Source organism: Cavia porcellus, unplaced genomic scaffold (genome assembly GCF_034190915.1).
Source record: "Cavia porcellus strain 051 isolate PalLab524CR breed Dunkin Hartley unplaced genomic scaffold, mCavPor4.1 scaffold_28, whole genome shotgun sequence".
Lineage (NCBI taxonomy): Eukaryota > Metazoa > Chordata > Mammalia > Rodentia > Caviidae > Cavia > Cavia porcellus.
Genome location: NW_026947511.1, coordinates 43849143 through 43871101, shown reverse-complemented (window position 1 = coordinate 43871101; position 21959 = coordinate 43849143). Strand labels below are relative to the sequence as shown.

General features: G+C 37.8%; 1 protein-coding gene across 2 annotated transcripts in view; it reads right to left on the bottom strand.

Moving 5' to 3' along the window:
* Zfand3 (zinc finger AN1-type containing 3) overlaps positions 1-21959 on the bottom strand; it is a 275896-nt gene that overhangs the window by 169517 nt on the left and 84420 nt on the right. For both annotated transcript variants that reach the window (XM_063239404.1, XM_063239403.1), the window contains exon 2: positions 11903-11943. In XM_063239404.1, the coding sequence (XP_063095474.1) occupies positions 11903-11943 (41 nt within the window). The remainder of the gene's footprint in view (positions 1-11902; positions 11944-21959) is intronic.

The following is a 21959-nucleotide window of genomic DNA, read 5'->3' as shown; positions in this document are numbered from 1 at the left end:
AAAAAATAAAAGAGTATGATCATTTTTCAGCCCACCATGTTATAAATTCTTCCCTACAGAATTTATAATGAACAAAAGACAAGCTGAAATTCAGTGAAAAACACTTTGACACCAGGGTCAGACATTATATTAAAGACACAATATACAATACACAGCAAAATATTTACAGTACTATTGGCAAGAAGGAAAAATGTGTTCTTCCTAAAAGAAAGGCAACTTGCTTAATATATGAAAGGCTATAAGACACTATCATCTCAAACAGCCCATATCCAGATCGGATCAGAACTGGATATCAACAAGGGAACAAGATCCAGGAAAGAAATGAAACAAATTTTGGCCTCCCTTATCAGCTTCAAACTCTGGGTCAGAACCCGGCTCAGCTCTGCACACAGGAATGATGATGATTTAAGGAATATCTGTATTGCAAGGTTTGTTAGCCCTAAATTTACCTAGTCCATCTCGTTCTTCAAGACTGACAACTCCAAGGTAAGACTGAAGTAATTGTGACCTGGGCTGGGGATTTAGCTCAGTGACATAAGCAGCTGCCTGGCAAGCTCTAGGTTGTGAGTTCGATCCACAGTACAAAAAAAAAAAAAGTAATTATGAGTCTTTGCAGTGTGACAAGCAAAACAAAAAACATATGTACATGCATATGTAAATAAAAATAAGATAGTTATACTACTGATTTGTGTGAGTTTGCTGAAGAGAAAGATTTGAACTGGTACTGTTTGGACAATTGAAGGCAAATATCTTGTGCTCTGGGTCAATGATTTGGAGATGACAATGTGCAACGTATGGACCACTGTTAACCCCTGGCTGATGTACTTTAAAATCTGGTTGTAGTTTTTTTGTCTTCTTTTTTTCTTTCTTTTTATCTATAAATAAAATGGATTTGGGAAAAAAAATTGTGAGGGTTTGCAAGGACACCTGATTGCATCCTTCACAATGTCCAGTTCCAAACTCCTCTGGGGCATGCTTAGAAGTCTACAAATCTACAATCACCTCTGATTCCAGGAAATGCAAAGCCTTGCAAGACCACCTCATGTTGCCAGGGAGATGCCAGGGATATAGCTCAGTGACATAAGCGCTTGCATGGCAAGCACAAGGTCCTGAGTTCAATTCCTGGTATACACACACACACACACACACACACACCCTTCATGTTTAGATCACGTCCCCTCTCAAGCAGAAACCATTACTGCATTACCAAAACTCAGGTACCCACTCCCTCAAGTTTGAATAATCATTGAACAATCATGAGAACTTAATTATCCTTCAAGCTATAAAGATTCTTTCTCTGGAGCTATGTAACCAGAATTGAGACAAATAATCAACCCAGTTCAGGTCCACCACAGCTAATCCACAAACACTGTGGATAGTCTTTTGCAAGCCAACCAGTCTCAACCTCTTTATCAGTGAGTTCCCCCAAGCTGCTCAGGTGGGGGCCCTTTCCTATTCTTCCTTACCTTCTAACTCTTAATAAATCTGCCTATCCCTCACCCTGAGGCAGCCCAATTTTCCTCCAGGATGCCAGGTCAGTATCTCTACCCTCTGTAGAGGACCAACCTAGCATCTTATCTCAGGACAGTGGGTCATTTCAACTTTCTGAAACAAGCACTTGCTTTTCAGAGTATCCCTAAAAATTCAGGGAAATGTGCGGGCTGCCACAGAGCTAAAAACCTTCAGGTAAGGAAATCCCTAATCATTTGTCTGCTCCCAACAATTTTTATTTAAAAGATTAAATTATTAAATTATTAAAGAACTGTCTGTTCATGTCTACAACTTCTTTCTTCCTTCTCATTTTACAATCTGGCTCCCACACCTACCACTCTTAATAAAACTACTCCAATTAGAGTTCTTGACCTGAATGTAAGTACCTCAATGAAATTTATGAAAGCTATCAAATGGAACACATACATAAGTACACATACATTTTTCTTAGAGAATCCACAAATTTCAAATTTTCAAGTTTTTAATCCCGAAAGGATGAACACTGCTCTCCAGGATCACAAATAACAATATTTATTAAATCTGATAGCTGTTACACAGTGGCTCACTGCAGTCTTTATTTGATGCCATTTATCACCGTATCATGGATGCTTGAAACTCTGAAGTAACTTCTTTCTTGACTCTGTCACTAATACCATCTAGCAAGTGATAGTGCCCACCTCTGCAGCTTCACTTACCTCAGCTTCTACCTCCTCCCCCCAGAAGCTGCGCGCTCCTTCATGCTCTCTACGCTACTTCCCCAATCCAGAGTTGAGGGAGTGTGGTCTACAGGCCCTGCAGCACCTGGGAACTTGTCAGACAGCCAATGGCTCTGGTCTACCCAAGCTCCCATGCTGACTAAATCTCCTGAATCAAAAACTTGGGGGTGAGGGGGATATTTTAACAGGCCCTCTAGGTAGATGCAGGTTTTGGAACTACTGTCATGAGCACCTAAGCTTCAGTTTTATTAGTTTACTTTGTATTTCAAACATTTAATGAACATGTGCAGGGATCTTATTTTAATGTAACAACTTTTCAAAACTGATCTTAGACCTTTCACACAGTCCAAAATCCTAAGTACTCCACAGAATAAATGCAGTTCCTAATTACCCCAAACTGACAGCAACACCAAATTAACCAATACCTCTTCACCCCAAAATTGTGTACCTACTACACACACAATTTTCGTCAGTGGTGAAAATTTTTTCAGTCACATTATTTTATCCCCATTTTCTACATAGAAAAACCTAAAGACTCTTCTAGCCTAGTGTAATTTAGAATCACCCCTCCCCATCCTCATAGGGAACTTTATATTTAACTGGTAACTGCCAAGAGACAAGTGGCAGAGGCTATTTGATTCCAGAGTTCAAGTTCTCACTACTTAAATGATATTGTCTCCTTGGAGCACACCACAGCACTGACATCACTTAACTTCCTATTTAAACCCTTAAATGACTTAAAACAGTTGCTAAGTCACAGCAGAACTATCACTTGGCCACTAAAATACCTATACCAGGGGCCAGGGATTTAGTTCAGTGGTGTAAGTGCCTGCATGGCAAGCACAAGGTCGTCATCCCCCGTACCAAAAATAAATTAAATGCCTATTCATTGATGTGCCCATCTTTCCCTTTCCCAACACTGAGCCATGCTGAGCTGCTTTCTCTTCGGGGGAGCTCCATCTCCATAACACCCCACATGTACTGCATTTTTGCCTACTACAGTGAGAATGAACAGCACACATACCAGGAAGAACCAGTGTAGACACAAGACAGCACAAAGTCCCTAAAAATCAAATAATCTTCAGTCATCTGAAATTTTCTACTTGTCAGTGTATTTTTAGCTTTCCAACCAATTTTATAAAGTTTGTCTAAGGGACCTCTACTTCTAGCTAACACGTACAAAGAAAACTAGATTTACCCATCTACAATAAATGACCCAAAAAAACCTGGTAAATGATATGAAATAGTTTTCAAGAAATTAGACATTAGTCAAAAAGACAGTGATTGCCAACAGGAACTGGATAAGATTGACATTCACCAGGAAACTCCAGAGTTAAAGAGGCAGAGCTGAGACTTCCCTACAGACCAAAGTGGTTAGAAACTGCAGAACGAAGTACCGGAAAGGAAAGAACATATAAGAGATCTGCACAAGATCTGCTCGAAGTAGTTAACTGAGTACTGATCAGGTCCTACGTGAGGAAAAGAGCCTAAGGATAAGAAGCACTTCAAAATAACTAGAGGGAATAATAACTAGGGTTCACATGGACCAGGAAAAGTACCTATTCCTAAAAACTAGAATCGCAAACCTCATAATTCATGGGACACAGAGTACCCATGGCATTTTGCCTCGATAATGCTGAATAATAAGGTGTCGACTGAAAACTAACTCCTCAGGGGCTGCTTAACAAATCTTAAAATTAAGACCACAAAAGATTAAAAACTGTTTCTCAGTAACCTCACTACATCTCAGAAGAAAACATAGGAAGTTTTGCAGTAATACAAAAATATCCAATACCAATGAGATATCAAATTTAAAATAAAGAACAAATAAGGAAGCAGGAAAAATATGCTTTATTCTAGATCTTAGAGGACACACTTTCAGCTATTCTTCATTCAGGACAGTATTAACTGTGGATCTGTCAAACATAGCTTCTACTCTGTTGAGGTATGAATCCTAAATTTCTAATTCATTGGGAGTTTGTAGTATGAAAGGATGTTGACATTTATTAAACACTTTTCCTTATCAAGATGATCATCTTGGGCCCAGGGATTTAGCTCAGTGGCATAAGCGCCTGTCTGGCTGGCAATTACAAAGTCATGAGTTCAATCCCCGGTACCATAAAACAAAAAAATCACCTTGAGGTTTTTCTTCAAAATGTGATCTACCACATTCATTGATTTGCATATTTGAAACCATCCTTGCATGCTTGAGTGAGTCCCATTATAATCTAGAATTATACTTAGATAGTTTAATATTCCTCTCAATAACTGGTAGAAAAGGTAGGCCCAAAAAAAAAAAAAAACCAATAAAGAGAAAGTAAACTTGAATGACACTATCAACCAACTTGATCTAACAGATACTTATAGAATATACTAACAACACCAGCACACGTATTTTTTGTAAGTGCACACAAAACATTAAGGAAGTTGCCAGAGGGTTTAGTTCAACAGCATAAGCACCTGGCTGGCAAGCATGAGGATGTGAGTTCGATCCTTGGTACCAAAAAAAAAAATTAAGACTGACATTTTGGCCCATGAAAGAAACCTCAATAAATAAAATCACATAAAATTCCCAGGGTAGAAAATAAGGAGCAAAAAGGAAATAACTGAGTATAAAAGTCATCTTGAGGTGCCAATTCAAATATTAGACTTATTTAACTTAAAAATCTTACTGTAAATATACTAAGGCAGGAGAAATAAGATGGTCTGAAAAAGCAAAGGCTTTATACATTATGACCTCAAAAAAAGCCTCAAGTCAAAAAGTTGCAATATCTGTACATTAATCATAAATATGAAGAAGTATAAAATCGAAATAATTGGAAGTCAGAAATAATTGGAAAAAATTAAAACAGGAGTTTTGTCTGTTTGTCTGTCTGTCTGTGACAGAGTCTCATGTGGAGTCCAGGCTAGCCCTGAACTTACTTGTTTGACTACACACTTGTAGCAATCCTCCTACCTCAAATCCCCAAGTGCTAGAATTATCAGGTGTATGTCAACGTACCTGATAGTTCATTACAAGTAATATTTTGACATTTTAAACTACATACGTTTAGTATATTTTTTCAAAAGATTTCACCTACCCTATCCAACTGATTTGATTCCCAATGAGAGGTAAAGGCATAAAGTCCTCCATAAGACAAATAAGCAAACTGATACTGCAGGCATGAAGTACAGCCATACTGTTGTGCAACTGTCAGCACCATCTGGAGAACATTTTTAATCTTGCCTAGCTGACATTCTGTATTCATTAAACCATAGTTCCCCATCCCCTACAGCCCCCTATTCTGCTGTCTCCAGGAATGCGACTGATTCACCTACAAACATGACTAGTCTAAACACCACATCGAAGTGGAATCACATTTGTCCTTTTGCAACTGGTTTATTTTACTGACTACAGTGACCTCAAGCACAACACTTTTTAAAGCCGATTTCCAAAGAAATATTAAAATAAATTTCTTGATAATGCTGAGAGAAATTAACACATCAGTGAGCCAAAGAAGTATCAGTCAAAAAATTAATGCTTATCCACTCCTTCAAACATAATCAGGGCACAAAATATAAAAAAGAGGTCACACTCTTAAAAACTATCAAAAAAGATTATCTTGATAATTTCAAAATATGCACAAAAGAATGAAAATAAACTCTAATTTTGTTTTTGAAAAGTAAGTAAGTTCTTCTCTAAGGTTGTGCTCTCTTCAGTTCCCCAATAAAGGTCTATAAAAGAAATACTTTTGTAAATGCAGACTGTCTTGTTAAGTTTTTAAAGATGTGGATACACAAAAACAAAAGTACTAACAATGTCAGGTATTCACAAAATCCTGAGTCATGGTGAATTACGTTATAAACCAGAAATAAAACAGCCTCCATTCAGTCACACAGAGCTCAAGCAAGAAATACATGAAACCTGACCTTTACAACATATTTTGAAAAGGTTCCCGTGGTTGCAAGATTAGCACCCTTGCCAAAATCCAAACTCTTTTTGTGCTTTTCTGTTCCCATCATTTTCTCTCTGAACCTCTGCTCTGAATATTCTGTATTTATTTCATTTAAAAACTCACAAGTATCAGGCAGTCTTCCAATAAAGCTACTAAACAAAGCACACAGCCCTTTATGATACCCAAAACATTACTCTGCTATTAGGCTGCCTCTCTGAATTAATATAGAATGCAACTGAAGTTACCTGCAAATTTTAACAGGAATAAGTACAAGTGTCCAAGTATATACTAACTTGCACAAGATCTGTGCTCTTCATAGGCTTCAGCTATTAATACTAAATAAGGAAAATATCTGCACAAAACAAAGAGATTTAATTATTAGAAAGCAATGTTTTACATAAGATATTCATTTTATTTTATTTATAAAGATTACACCACTGATGTGTCCAAAAATAAATGATGTTCAACTATAAAATTTTCTGTTGTCCAAAATCATATGCTTCCCTTTGGCACTTTTTGAGATCTGCATTGTTCCCCTCATCGCAAAAAAGGCAAATACCAAGTACTAAAGATTGAAATTGCCCAAACTCTAAGAGTTCTCACATTCCTGTGATTCTCTCTGTAGGTCAAAACATAAGACTCCAGTTTAACACAAAAGAAAAATGTAGGGCTGGGCATGGCGGCACATGCCTGTAATTCCAGCACTCCTGAGGCAGGAGGGCTGTGAGTTTAAGGCCAGAACAAGTGAGTTCGCAGCCAAACTGCACTACACTGTGAGACCCTATCTCAAAAGCAAAGGAAGAGCAGGAGAAAAGGGAGGATGGATGGATGGATGGGTGGATGGACTGCTTCTGACTTTAATTTCAGTGAAGACAACTTTTGGCCTTAGAGAACCATGAGATCTGTTCTCTTTATTTTCCTCCTCCTTTTAAGACTGTTGAGGGGAGAATTTTATCTTTTGATGTTTTATAAAGCTAAGGTAACTAACAGAGAGAAATTCTTTTTAAAAAGAAAAAAATTTAACTTCCAAAGATATGTGGCTTATCTATTTAAAGGGGAATGAAAAATATATATAGATAATATACTTATATATAAAATAGACTTTTGTTGAGTTTGGGGAAGTATTCTTTTAGAATGATTTCAGGAAACTTTTTGGTATATTTTATTTTCTTTTCATTGTTATGTAGGATAAAATCTCACATAAAAAAGCAAACCCTAACTATAAAACAATGAATAAATCTGTTACTTTCTAAGAAAATCGGCAAATGAACTGACAGTCAATAGACAAGGGCATACATAGTAACCGCTCACCAAAGGCTGATGCCACTTTCTTACTGCTTTATTTCTACTCTCAGCTTCCCAACAGTTGATATAATAGGGAATGGTATGCTCAGAAGGTTGAAGCAGGAGATCACTAGCTCCACCCAACCTGAGTGAGATTTTGTCTCAAAAAAAGCAAAACAAAACAAGATTATTAACAGTCACTTCAAAGAGAGAAAGGAGACTAAGGTTCAAATATACCAATAAAATGTGTATTTTAAATAAAATGCATACCAATAAAAGCAAGCCATTTTATCATTAGCAAATTCAGTTTACTGTGAAATGCATTAATCCAGTATATAACTGAAGTAAGTACCAGTATTTTGGATAGAAAGGGCGCGCTGTTCTCTTCACTCAGATATTCTACGATCATCATTTCTTAATACCACACAATTAATGAGACTCTCATTTCTAGACTTCCTAAAAACCAAGAACAGTGTTCCATTACAAAAGTTGTAAGCGAATAGGCACAGCAAAGCTGAATAATTCAGCATTCAGCTGCTGTCAGAAGCCTGGGACTTATGTTAAAAGGAACTGTGGAGAAAGATTCTTCCTGATGTTAATTTACGCTTAACATGGAATGCAACAACTGTTAAACCACACAGTTGAGTCAAAGAAAACAATGGTGTTTCTTTAAAGCTGGGAAATTCAATGATTCCTATAGATGCTACATATTTGCAAACAAAGGCATCTGTCCTGCTTATGTTAGCTTAGCAACAGGTTAAAATAGTGTTAAGATAAAGAAGCAACAGATTTAAGCATAAGTATACAAACTTTCACTCAGAAAACTGGACAATTTAAAGTGTTATAAATGCTGGGTATCAATGTTCAGAAGTAAAGCACAGGTCATTGGATAACACTGTTAGAAGACTATCTCCTCAAACCATCAGGCAGACTTGCAAGATGCTAAGAGGATAGTGCTAAAAAAAGTCTGTCTTCAGTTTAATTTATTCTAAAATAAATAGCCTCCCCTAGTATACAGTTCATTTTTCACAGAATTCTGTGTACTTTTTAAAAGTGAACTGCTCCCCAAAAACGTATTCCTCTTGTTCTCTCTTTTTTGGCATAGGCTAATACATGCTAAAATGTTGTCTAGCTTTCTTCTTCAAGTCTTTATTTCAAGGCTTTTGATAGAATCCTACTTTTTCTTCAAAATAAGTTCTATGAAAAAAATAGAAAAACTTGTACAACTCCATGCCTGTGCCAATGTCTAATTTTCAAGCTTATTTGATATATGAACTACAAACAAAATTCCACTATTTTAAGATGCAAATACTACATAAGCACAACCAATTTATGAGGGTCTTTCTATGGTGTGAATTATTAAACTAATGGCCTATAAATGTCTACTCAAAATTACAAGTGCTGCTCAACTTCTAGTCTTACGTTACAGAAAGCTCAAAATTCTGTAATTCTCTACAACAAAAATAACACCCACACGAGATTACTAAGCTTTAAATTGTTCTTCGTTATTTTACACTATCTCTGGAAGGAAGTACTCCTGTTAGGTGAGGATCTGCCTCTCTGTAATAGAAAACAAAGAGTCTCATACAGGATTGATTTTATATACTCTCACCTCCTAAACATGAACTTCAGAAACTACAGTAGCTTCTGGTTAAATATACTCAGAAAGTTAGGAAACCTCATTAGCATATCTCAAATGATCTTGAAGAAAAAAGATTTGAAATGATGAAGTTTTAAGTTTATTTAGTGACACAGAGGAACTTACAAAACCATCATCTAGAGGTAAATCTTTACCTTTCTCCCCCCACTTAAAAAGTACTGATCTTTAGTAAAGGATCTTTACAAGTCAGAGTTAAAACCTTATCTTCTTATTCCCAAAAGAGTGTCAGTCCCACTAAGCGGAGCCATGTTTTATTTAAAACATACTCCTTCTCGGTAACCACTCTGTTCTAATTGGCAAGGCAAAACCAGGTCCCTAAAGCACATAGCTCGTTACATTCAGTTTGGATTACAAAAACACAGGATGAAACAAACTGCATTGAAATGTACAAATTAAGGGCTCAGGAATATGGGACAAGGTGGTAGAATTAGACTGTAATATGGAACAAAATCCACAGGGAGGCTAGGGAACAAATCACTATTATCTCTATACACTATACAAGGTTTCCAAATGAACAAATACACAAGACAGAGGACAGGCTTTTCCATAACTACCAAACTGCTAAATATGAATACAATAAAACAACTCTTTTCAACACTATTATGCACAAAGCATGAGAGAATGGGAATACCAGCAAGACTTAACAAATGAAACCTACAGACTGCACCTTCTAAATATGAAACACCTTCACCTTCCCACTGACAATGTGCAAACAAACCCGCAATTAAATCACACTTCCAAACATTTTTTTTTAAATCTTGAGAAGCTAAATACAGAAGACTAAATTAGAAATGGTGCTTCACAATCTAGTGCAGAGAGCAAGGTTAATGAGCTAAAAGTTTCATGAAAAAGAAGAAATTAATCCTTTCTTTACGACTAATACTCTCATAAAAAGAGAATCTAGAGAAGCATTTTTAAATCTATTCTACCACAAACCGAAATACTAACATCAATCACTTCCCAGTGCTCTCCTAGAGTATCTCCTTTAAGTATCCTACAGATCTTGGCACAGAAAACCTTGGGTGACAAGTCTTCAGGTCAAAGGAACTTTAAGGCTAAGAAACCAGCATTTGGCCAGGCATTTAGCTCTGCGGTACAAGCGACTGCCTGGCAAGTGCAACATAGTGAGTTCAATTCCCAGTACCAAAAAGAAAGAAAGAAAAAAGGAAACAAGCATTCCATACATTTGTGACAGAACTATCTTAAATAATTTCCTCTTTTAAAAGTAACAGAGGCCACCCACATTAGGGTTCATGATAAGAAGGATGTCAAACAAATGAAAGTAAAAGTGGTATTTTCTCAAAGAGAAGAATTTTGGTTGAGTTGTGAGCAAGCCTTTAGCAAATCCAGCCAAGTTGGTTCCTCTTCTACATACATAAAAATGTCTGACACTGGCATTGCTCATTCTAACAATATCATCATAAGTAACACTACTGTTTAGTAGACAGTTTGCAACCAGCTAATGTAATGGTGGTCACTGGGGCAGGGAAACGTACTCACCATTTAGCAGAATATTTTATCAGAGACAAAATAATTGAGCCCTTCTCTTGACCAGGCCTCAACCTGGAAAAACTAAAGACACTCAACAAATGACTTCATTCACTCTCTCCTGCATACACAGTAAAATTTCTGATATAAAAGGCTATAGCCCTAGGACGACCCTTCCCCCTCTTAAATTGTCTTCCTCTTTAAATTTAAGGCTGCCATAAGAATTTACTACTGGTTCCAATCAACACTAGATGGCTACATGATTAGTCTAGCCCCTAATCATCTTCTTTTGACTGTTTACTAAAAATGGATTGTTTGAATCATTCCTCTCTCCCTTTGAGACTGATTGATTTTTTTCCCCCTATAACTCTGGCATGTCTCTTTCAAGGAACTGAAAGCCATTCTTTAAATGTAATCATCAAGAACGATCAGATCTCTATCTTCTATCAATGTAAGAAAATGGAATCCTAACTTTAATAACTGCCAGTTAACGGACACAATTGGTATGATCAGAATGTTTTGCTGACTCCCTGCAATGCTTGCATTTCTGACTACACCGAGCCTCTGTTCAACCCCTCCCTCTACCCCTTCAGACTCCCCCTTTAAAAGGCCCACCACCTCTGTGCAAGCTAAACTACTAGACTCTCTACTAGACTTTTCTGATTAAAATCTGTCCTCACTGTTTTAAGCTGTGTCTAAATTTGTTTACCTCTGACAAAGTGAATAAAGAAGGAAAGTTAAATGTATCCTAATTAGTAAAGATTTATAAAATCGAAGACACCAAGTTTTTGAGTAGTAGAAGGGGGAGAGGAGGAAGAGGAATAGCAGCAACAGCATTTTGGGGCTAGAAAAGACCCCTGGCAAACATCAAGTCCCTGTCCTTCATTTCACAAATGATAGATCTACGAAGTTAAGTGACTTGAGACTGAAGGTGACTGCAAGGAATAGATATGATTAAAAGGAGCTAACTCAGTGGGATTCGCTTCCTGACATCAATGAAAATACTCTGTGTAGCTGCATCAGAAACACAACATTCACCACCAATCATGCAAGTCAAGATCAGAGATAAGTATTGTGAAGTAAGTATTTTAGTATTCTAAAATACATTTTGTAATTCCATCATATACTAACAACAGCAAACTAAGGTAAGTTTCTTTGGTACAAATACACCTAGGCAAACATACATAGCACCTTAGTAAGGAGAAACTGGTTGACAATGCTGAGAAACCAAACTCCTGTGCACCAATCAACAGAGTCAAATAATTTCAATAATCTTAAAAACCAAAAGAAGAAAAATAACATATTTTTAAACCCTTTTCTGCACTTACCAGCAAAGCATTTGGAACAGAGATTCATAGTCTTGCTGGACCTGGGACAAAAAAAAGAAAAGAAAGAAAAAAGAGCTAAAAATTCCATGTTACTCAAATAAAAACATGAATTTTTTTTAAATGTAGGCAAAGAACTTCCTAGCCAATAACTGAACTAATGAACTAGTAACAAGTTCCTGACTAGCTATCCACCCTGTTCCACCCCATGCATAAAAAACAACAAAACTAAAACACAACAGTTTTGTTGTTTTCTCAATGCTACAGATTGAGCCCAGAGCCTCAGATATGCTAAGCAAGTACTATATCATTGTGTTACATATATGCTGAGCCCTTTATTCTTTTTTTGAGATAAGGTCTCACTAAGTTGCCCCAAGGTGTGCTTTTTTAAATTTATTGTCTATGAGTTAACCAATGTTTATTCTGTTTAACATGATTAACAGCTCAGGAAGTTCAGGAAGTTCATGACCAGAAGCTGGCACAGAAGTCAATGTAGTCCACATGATGACCACATTCGCATTTACACTGAAATCTATGCTATACAGTTATCTAAGACGATGAATACTTTGTCTGTAAAGAGGTACCAATTTCTCATATACATACGTATCTAATCACTGTATCATCACTTACATTTTTACCTCATCTCTCCTCTCACTGTAGTCCTGTTTCAGATCCTGTTCACATTATGATCTTGTTATTTAAAATTCTTTGAGATGTTCTCAAGTTATTTTTCATGTCTTTCATCTGTTAATAATAGCTACATTCACTGAATGCTAACTTGAATGGACATTTAACATACATTATCTTATTAATCTTCCCAAGATCCCTAAGATAAGTATTACCATATTACCTTTATTTCAAACTGCATTTAAAAATCTCATTACCATTTCTGTAACCGGAAGACACTACAAATGCCCACAAGTGATGAATAATTTAATGAGGAAATGTTCCCCCATCTCTTCCAAGATGTTTAGCTGAAAGGTCTTAGAATGAATGAAATCTCATCCCCCTCTGACAGGTGAGCAGTTTGCCCAAGGCCACACAGCAGGAGAACTACAGAGGAATACCCAACCTTAACAGCAAAGGGCGCCCTGCCATCTTGCTCACAACACAGCAGCCCAGGGACTACACAATAGAGAACTGTTTGTCAGGTTTCCCCTCTGGTTTCTTTTCCTCGTCTTCTATTGTAACTCCTCTGCCCAAAACCCTAGAAAACTCCTATTGGAAAGCTGACATATTTGTAGCTTCATCCCTCAGCAACTCCTCCCCATATCTGTGCCTTTGACCACTACAAACATAAACACACACACACACACACACACACACACACACACACGCACGAAAAAAAGCCTCCTTTTTACTAAAACTTATAATTAAAGAAAACTTCCCTTAGAAGTATTATCTGGTGACTAAGATTATTTTCCAACATGGTGGAATCTAAGACCTAACAGTAATTGTCGCAGAGTGGCAAGGTAGTAGAAAGAGGATCTATTTCTCTTTCTCAAAGGTGCTGCTATGTCAACAAGTAGATATTCCTTCAGAATTCTGCTTACAATGAACACATCAAGGGCAATGAAGAAAATCAAGTAACAATATGAATAAAAATGATTAAGCAAATAAAAAGATATATTACCACTGGCAAATAAGACTACATGTCTGCTATGTGGTAAGCATAATACCAGTTGCCTTCAACTATTTTTAAGAATGAGGAAACAAGGGCTGGGGATTTAGCTCAGCGGCATAAGCGCCTGCCTTGGAAGCAGGCAGTCGTGAGTTCGATCCCTGGTACCGATAAAAACGGGAAAAAAAAAAAAAAAAAAAAGACAGAGAAAAAGAATGAGGAAACAAGAGACCCCAAATGGGTATCAATTTGCCATACCTGCCAAAAATTACAGAAATGGTAAATGAACAAATCTGATCTATGCGAAAGCCTGTGCTCTTTTCACACTGTCATATAAAGGCCTCTTCCCCTTTAATACAGAAACTGAGGGGCACACAACAACCCCAAGCTGATACACTGATAGTCTGTAAGAATGGTCTCGGGACTAAAGAGCGGAGCTATGATGACAGCGTCAGCCCCCTCCAAAGTAAAGCTGCCCATCGGTACTACAGCTCTGTCCCAGCCTTTCCTCCACATTCACACACACACACACACACACTCTCTCTCTCTCTCTCTCCCTCTCCCTCTCTCTCTCTCTCTCTCTCTCTCTCTCTCTCCTGTACTCCCAACCATTTCAGTTCCAAAGGATTCCCGGGTGGCTTGGCGTGTCCAGTAGACAAGCAGGGACCTCCCCGGCGTGTCTACTAGTTCTGGTCCATGCAGGATTCCCAAAGGCAGAAGAGGATGTGGTATCTTGCCACATCCCATAGGGATCATGGAAAGCCTTGGTACAGGGAACAACAGAGCAGCTCAACTCCACGTGAGCCCATGTTAACATTTGTTATTTCACAAAGCTGGTAAGAAAAACTCTGGAGGGAAAGGCACATTTTTTGGAGTCTCTTGAATCTCTCTTCACACAGTGTATGTATTTAAATTGCCAACCACACCTACATTATTACCTAAATGACATCCATTCCACATTGTAAGATTTTTTTCAGCAACACAGCTATCAATATGGTTATCAAAGAAATAATGTACTGCAGGTGATACTATAAATCAAAACACGTTTTAAATCTAAAATAAGACAGCTTTTTGGCCACAGAAATAACAGCCCCTGCTGAACTATGGCTATGGATGACACATTGTCATCCACACCAAAAGCAAAGGACCTGGCAGAGATTTCCGTGAACTTTTCTCCTTTCTCACGTTGAGCAGTGAAAGTGAGTACCTACATACAGGTGTTCTGATCAACCTGGGAGTCCCAGGACAGGTGACAGAGTTGTCTGTGTGTGTAGTATGCACAAAAAAAATGGGATTCTGGACTTCTAGCCTCCAAAATTTTGACAAAATAAATTTGTTATTCTAAGCCACCAAGTTGGCAGTGATTTGTTGTAATACACAAGGGTTATGTGTCTGATCTCATTTTCTCTCTTCTCAGCCCCCCTCAGCCAGACCTACCTTCCCTCTGAAACACCTTCACTACCTGTCCGTCACAAGTCTTAGATGAAGCCTACCTTCCCCCTCCCTGATTTTCCTGCCAACTACCTCTTCCCTTTCAACCACCTTTACAAGGTCCTCCGTGACTGCCAAGGTCCTTCTCTAGAGGTCTCAAGACTCAACCCTCATTACCTCTACTCCTCACTTTGCAATTTGAGGCAGTCTCTTGGCTTTAACTACTGTATCTATACATTAGTGACCTACAAATGACCTTTGATACGGACCTTCATTCCAGCCTCTTCACCTTGGTCCTAACTGCCTCCTGGACATTCAACTCACAGTTCAAACAACAGTATCACAGTATTTCAAAATCAGAATGTTCTATCATCTTTCCCAAGTTATTTATAAACGGAAACATCTTCTTCTCAGGTGTTCAAATCAAAGTCCTAGAAGACATTTTTGATTCCCCTTCCCTGCAGTTTCCTGTATGTAACACTCAGCCAAATTAACTGGCTCTACTTGCAAATAGACCTCTCGCCTGGCATTGTGCCTCTCTCCTTCCTCTGTGTTTCTACTCTAGCCACCACTGGGGCATTGTAAGGAACTTTTTACTGGTTTCGCCACTCCCATTCCTGATCCCTTACAATGATTTTCCATTGTACTTTCAAGGTAACCTTTTTTTTTTTTTGGTCTTTTTCTTTTTTATTGGTACCAGAGATCGAACTCACGACCGCACACTTGCAAGGCAGGCGCTTATGCGGCTGAGCTAAATCCCCAGCCCCAAGGTAACCATTTAAAAACAACTTAGAACGTGCAACTTTCTTGTTTAATGCCATTCGACAGCTTCCTTCTAAATTTAGTGTAAAATTCAAACTTTACTAAAGCCTGGAGTACCCTTATGATCCAATTCTGCCTACCTCCTCTTTCCTCTCTTAACCATTTTGCCCTCTGACTCACTACATTTCACCCACCCTGGCCTTTTCCCTGTTTCCAGAAGGTGCCATGGAGCTTTTGCCTATACTGCTTCCACTGTCTCCAAATATTGTGAAGGCAGTCTCTTGTCACTTGGGTCTTACTTCAAAAACCTCCATAGTAGTCTTCTTCTGACCCTGTCCACTCAATTCACATCAAACCCTCTTCTGTAATCTCCCAACACATCTCTCTTTGATATGTTACCACTTTCCTATTTTCTTATTGATGATCTTTGACCAGTAGAAAGTACCAAGAAAGCAATAACCCTCCTGATCAATCTTGTTTGGCATTTAACAGGTATCTAACAAACATTTGGTAAATGAAGAAATGAATCCCTTCCCTTCTTAGAGAGATGAACCATGAGAAAAGCAGATTTTTAAATACACATTATAAAGGTCATTCCCACCACCTAGATGACAGGGAATCTACAACTCCTGAGACTTCTCTCTGATCCTTTGTCACAATGTAATGGTTATAAATGGTAGGTAACACCATCCTATGTATCTGGCCATGACTGTTACTGAGGAAATAGCAAGTGGCAGACACTTTAAAAAGTTTCTAATGACATGGAGCTAAAAACCAGTTTAACAGACTAGTGTGGCAGCATACACCTGTAATCCTAGCACTTGGGAGGCTAAGGCTGAAAGATTATTATGAGTTTGAGACCAGTCTGGGTTACAAAGTGAGCTTCTTCCTCCCAAAATAAGAATTGTTAACATTTTGAAATACCTCTTATTTTTACAGACAGATATACCTAACACAGAACTTAATATATTTAACCATACTGGTAAGAGTTGGATCGTATGCTTCATACCACATATAAATATTACCCATTTTCTTTTGAATGCATCCAAATTTTCTAAGGGAATACATCCCAAGATTTCACTTTACACTTAGCATTTCTCATATCATTATTTGCTGCAAAAACATTATTTTTCTATAACATCTATTATACACTAGAAAATATAGATACAAGTACAAATAATCTACTGTATACTAACAGCTTAGTTGCACTCACTACTGAATTTTTCCCAGGTATTTTTCTATTATAAATACTGCTACTGTAAGCATTTTTGGACACCAATATTTGGTCATAAATCTATGTTTGAATGATTTCCTTTAAAACTTATTCTAAGAAAAAGAATATACTTGATGGTAGGAAAGCAAAAAGAGGGTACAAGAACAGAGGAAAGAAGAATGGAAAACCAACTACAATGCCTCCACTCTAAAATCATTTCAGTTGTCTATAGGTAAAATTAGATGATTAAAGACTAATAATCTACCTGCCACCTATTACCCTTAAGAGCAAGAAAGTCTGAATTCCTAGAATAGCTGAGAAACAGCAAACAGCTCTACTAAATCCTAACTCTGCTCAACGCAGGCAAACAAGAAAAAGGTCAGTTCAAATAGATGGCATCCTAGCTGGCACTAGTGCAACCTGCTTGTTAGAACTGTTACACATTGCTCTAAGTCATTTTAGATGCCTACAGAGTTTTCTTTTTAAGGAACTACCACAAAGGACATTTCTAAAATATAGCTTCCTGCTTATTTTAAAACATAATTTGAATGTAGTAATTTAGATCCCAGGTAAAGGAACTGCAATTAACATTAACATTTTATACCCAAATTCAAGGAAAGCAGAACATAGTATATTTTGCTGGGTATGTACATTTTGAGTCTTTGCCCTGAGGTCCACCACACATTACCAACAACGTAGTTTAGAAACACCGAACAATTATAAACAAGGTGAGACATTGCCATAAATATAATCAAAAGGAGGAAAATAAAACTTAAAATATGTGAAAGTTTCTGCAGAAAAGTGGATTTCTTCAGAGAGGGGAAAAAATGAACTGAATAAAAATTCAAATTATTTTTCACATAAAAACAACTGAGTGGAAGAGTTTCAAAAATGGCAGCTTGCTAGAGGATTGGGCGGAGAGTCTCTCCGGAGAAATCATATTAGATGCTAGAATATGACAACATGGAGAGGGTCAGACGAATGGATAAAGATTCTTATTAACCAAGATAGCACAGCTGGAGGATTTGAGGTCGTGCTGAGACTGCGATGGCTGTTAACGAGAGTCTGCAAATCCCACACCTTTAATGTGGCACACTGACCAGTGGATCCAAGAGGAAAAGCTGTGTTGGCTTTTGGTGACTGCTGGAAATTGAGACCCGGGACCCCACGAAGCAGCCAGGGCTGTCTGGCTGCGCTGGAGGAGATTGTGAGAAGCTCCGGAGTTCCGAAGCTGGCACCATGCAGTTTTCTGACCGTTCCGCACTGTGTCGGGAACACAGTGAAGGCAAGCGGCGTGGTGTGCAGTAGACTCAAGAGGAAGACCTGCATGGAGTCCTGGTGAGTACTGGGGACTAGGTCCCGCGGCTACTGTGGCTGGCTGGAAGACATCTTGGAATCAGGCAGAGCCCGCAGCTCAGTGACATCAGACAGTCACCCCTGGCGTAGAGAGGTCTGGTGGAGGACATCTCGAAAGTGGGCAGAGCCCGGCACCTTATCGGCGTCAGCAACATAGAGAGAACTAGTGGAGGACATCTTGGAATTGGGAAGACCCGCAGCCACGGTGACATTAGATAGTCGCTCCTGGCACGGAGAGGTCTGGAAGAGGACAGCTGGGATTTGGGCAGATCCCTGTGCCACGGTGACATTAGCCAGCTGCTTCTGGCACAGAGAGAACTGGCAGGATCTGCTGGGGCTGAACCAAGCCTCTGGTTGGGACCCAGTAAGCAGATGCAAAATAGTCACGATTCTGTGACATCCACAAAGTACAGCCTAATTTGCAGATTGACTGGCACAGAGGCTGGAGACAAGCCTGCACCGTCCCTGCATCCCTGCCTACCCCAGATAACAGCAAATTGGGGAAGACAGCAAAAACTCAAGTCAACACACTTCTGGAAGGCCCTAAGCAGTACGGAGAGAGCCAGAGACCCCCAGAACACTCCAGTCTGAAAGAAACCAGAAACATGACAAGAGATAGAAATAAAAAAAAAATCTCCAGCTGCCCAACATGAGAAAATAAGCCCAGGAGAAGTAAACACTGAAGAGAACACGCACAGTAACCATCCAATGGACACAGCATCAGCCGAAATAAAAAAAACACCTCCATGACCTCATAGATGAATTTAAAGCGGTACTCCTGATCCAAGTGAGGCAAGATATAAGGAGATTTATTAAATGACAAGCCCCGCCCAAGAGAACACAGAAGGAAGAACTGAGGAAATCAAAAAAGAAAGAGAAACTTCTGAAGAAGAATTTAAACATAACTTAGAATACATGAAACAGATCCAAAGAGATTACCAGGAAACTAAAAACTCCATTGAACACTGGCAAAATGCCTTGACAGAAACTAAAGTCAGCCTTTTCAAACTTGAAGAGAGATTTATCATATATGATCATGAAAGAAAAGACCTCTTAAAACTAACAAGGAACCAGAAAGTAACAATTCAAAGACTAGAAGATGACAAAAGGATACATAACTTAAGAATAAAGAATGTGAGTGAGGAAGCAGGAGCAACCAAAAATGAAATACAAAGAATATTCACAGATATATTAAAGCAAAATTTCCCATGTATAGCAAAAAGAAATGATATCCAGATAAAAGAGGCATACAGAACACCAGCTACCAACAACCAAAACAGATCTATGCCTAGACGTATAATAATCAAGATTCCAGAAATCCACAGAACAGAATATTAAAAGCAGCCAGAGAAAAAAAGCAGATTACCTACAATGGGAAAATTATCAAAATAACAACAGACTTATCAACACAAACTCTTAAATCAAGAAGGGAATGGGGAGAAATATTCCAAGTCCTGAAAGAAAATAATATGCAACCAAGACTCATATACCCATCAAAACTCTCTCTCAAAATTAATGGAGAAATAAGATGCTTCCAAGACAAGGAGGAACTGTGGGAGTTCGTGGCCACTAACCCAACCCTAGAGAGAGTGCTGAAGGACATTTCAGAGAAAGAGGAAGGGATACCAGGATCCCAGTAACACTGGCAGAGAGGCCTCAATGAACGGGGCAGACAGTGGAAAGAGGGAGTAAGGTGGACAAATTATAGCAGTAAAGTGGAGTAGCAGACATGAGGCAGAGACGGTAAGCTAAAGGGTTTAGTATAGATAGCTTTGATACACTATAAAAAAGGCAGAGGTCATTGTTAATAGTGTATCAGGATTTAAAAGTCACAGTAGTCTTATCGCCCTGTTTAGTTTGAATTTAATTTGTTCTAGTCTGTCCACTCATATTGGATTTGAGGGCACAGACATCTGACCCAAAAATAGCAGTTATACCATGGTAACTTATCCTTAATTTCCTATTAACTTAAGCTGAAATCCTGTATTACTTATATTGTCTTACTATGACTGATCTTATTTGAATCCGATTCATAAGACCACGGTTTTGTGTTGGCTGATTTTATTTGAATTTGATATGTTTGATAGTATCAACCCTAAAAGTAGAGGTAACTACTCTGAAGATGACAAGATGTAAAAGATATCCATACCAGTATTAATTATTAACAGCTCTCAAGTCCTACAATGTTTTCAAAGTTGTGTTATTATAAAAATAGCTAGGTAATACTATGTTCAACTATATTAAGCCAGGTGATGTGGACAAGTCTATTGAAAATAACAAGAGAAAGCATAGTAACTACGGTAGATCACCTAACACTGTGGTCTTATGTTTTTTTCACTGTACGTTTTTCTAGGAATTTGTTTTGCTGTCTTGTTATGATTTTTTCCCCTATAATACAGAGAGGATAGATATACATGTAGAAATTCACGCATGAGAAGATTTTTTTTAAAAAAAACTATTTAGAGGAACAGATTATATAATGCAATATGTAATGAACAGATACTCTGAAGAGGAGACACTAAGAAACCCAATGCTAATTTTGTAGCATTATGATATAAAATCTAGCAATGCTATTATTCACTGATCAGAGTGATATTAGTCTAGTCTCTTAAGTTCAATTTCAGCATATGTAAAGATAAGGACAGCTACTATGAAGAGAATGAGAAATGCGATGGTAGTTATTACTGTCTTCCCCAATGTCAGATCTTGAAGACCTAAAAAGCCTTCATCATCTTGTAATGATTTGATTAGTTCTATAATATGCAGTATGTATTTAATGTGTGTGAAGATGGGGACAATGATTTGGAAGAAACTAGAGACAATTAGATAGACAGTGAAGATCTCCAGGGGACTTGCTTTGAAATCTGTATTTCTTTAAATTATCTTTTTAAACTATTCTGTTCTGTTTTGATATGTTTAATCTTACCCTCTTTAAGATATAAAACAAGTGTGTAGGACTGTTAACCATATTACTGAGTTTTTATTGGATCATTGAGCAGAACTGTTGGCAGTGTCACTATTAGAATGTCATTTTACATACTTTAATTTTGTAACCTGAACAGCTATTTCTAAGATGACAATATGTAACTTATCAACTGGCGATTTCTTACCATTTATTTTTCTGTAATTCTGTATTATTTCTACCCTTTTTTATCTCCATATATTTTTTTGTTTCTTTCTCTTTAAATTAAAAAAACTGAGTGATACTATCAACTCTAATACACACAATGTATATGCAGTGATTCCAAATGTCTTAACCATTTTACACTCTAAGATAAGATTTTCATCCCTAAAATTATTAGAAATTGTTTTGTAAGGCTAGGTATTGTGGTGCTGTATATAATCCCAGCAGTCAGGAGACCAAGGTAGGACAATCACCACCAGTTCGAGACTAGCCAGGACTGTAGAATGAGACACTGTCTCCACAAAAACCAAAACAAACAAAGTTTTACAATTAAATTCTTAATTTCAAGATAAGTACAGCACTCAATTTATGCTAAATACAAACAAGCCCAAGGTGAAAAAAAGGTAAAAACAGAAAAAGCTTCAAGAGAAACTGAAAGAAAGCATGCAGTAATGCCCAAGAAAATGACATTTAGGATTTCAAAAAAGAAACGAAAGTCAGAGGACATGGTCCTTAATGCTGAGTTCTGGCAGAACACCGAACAACTCAGCGC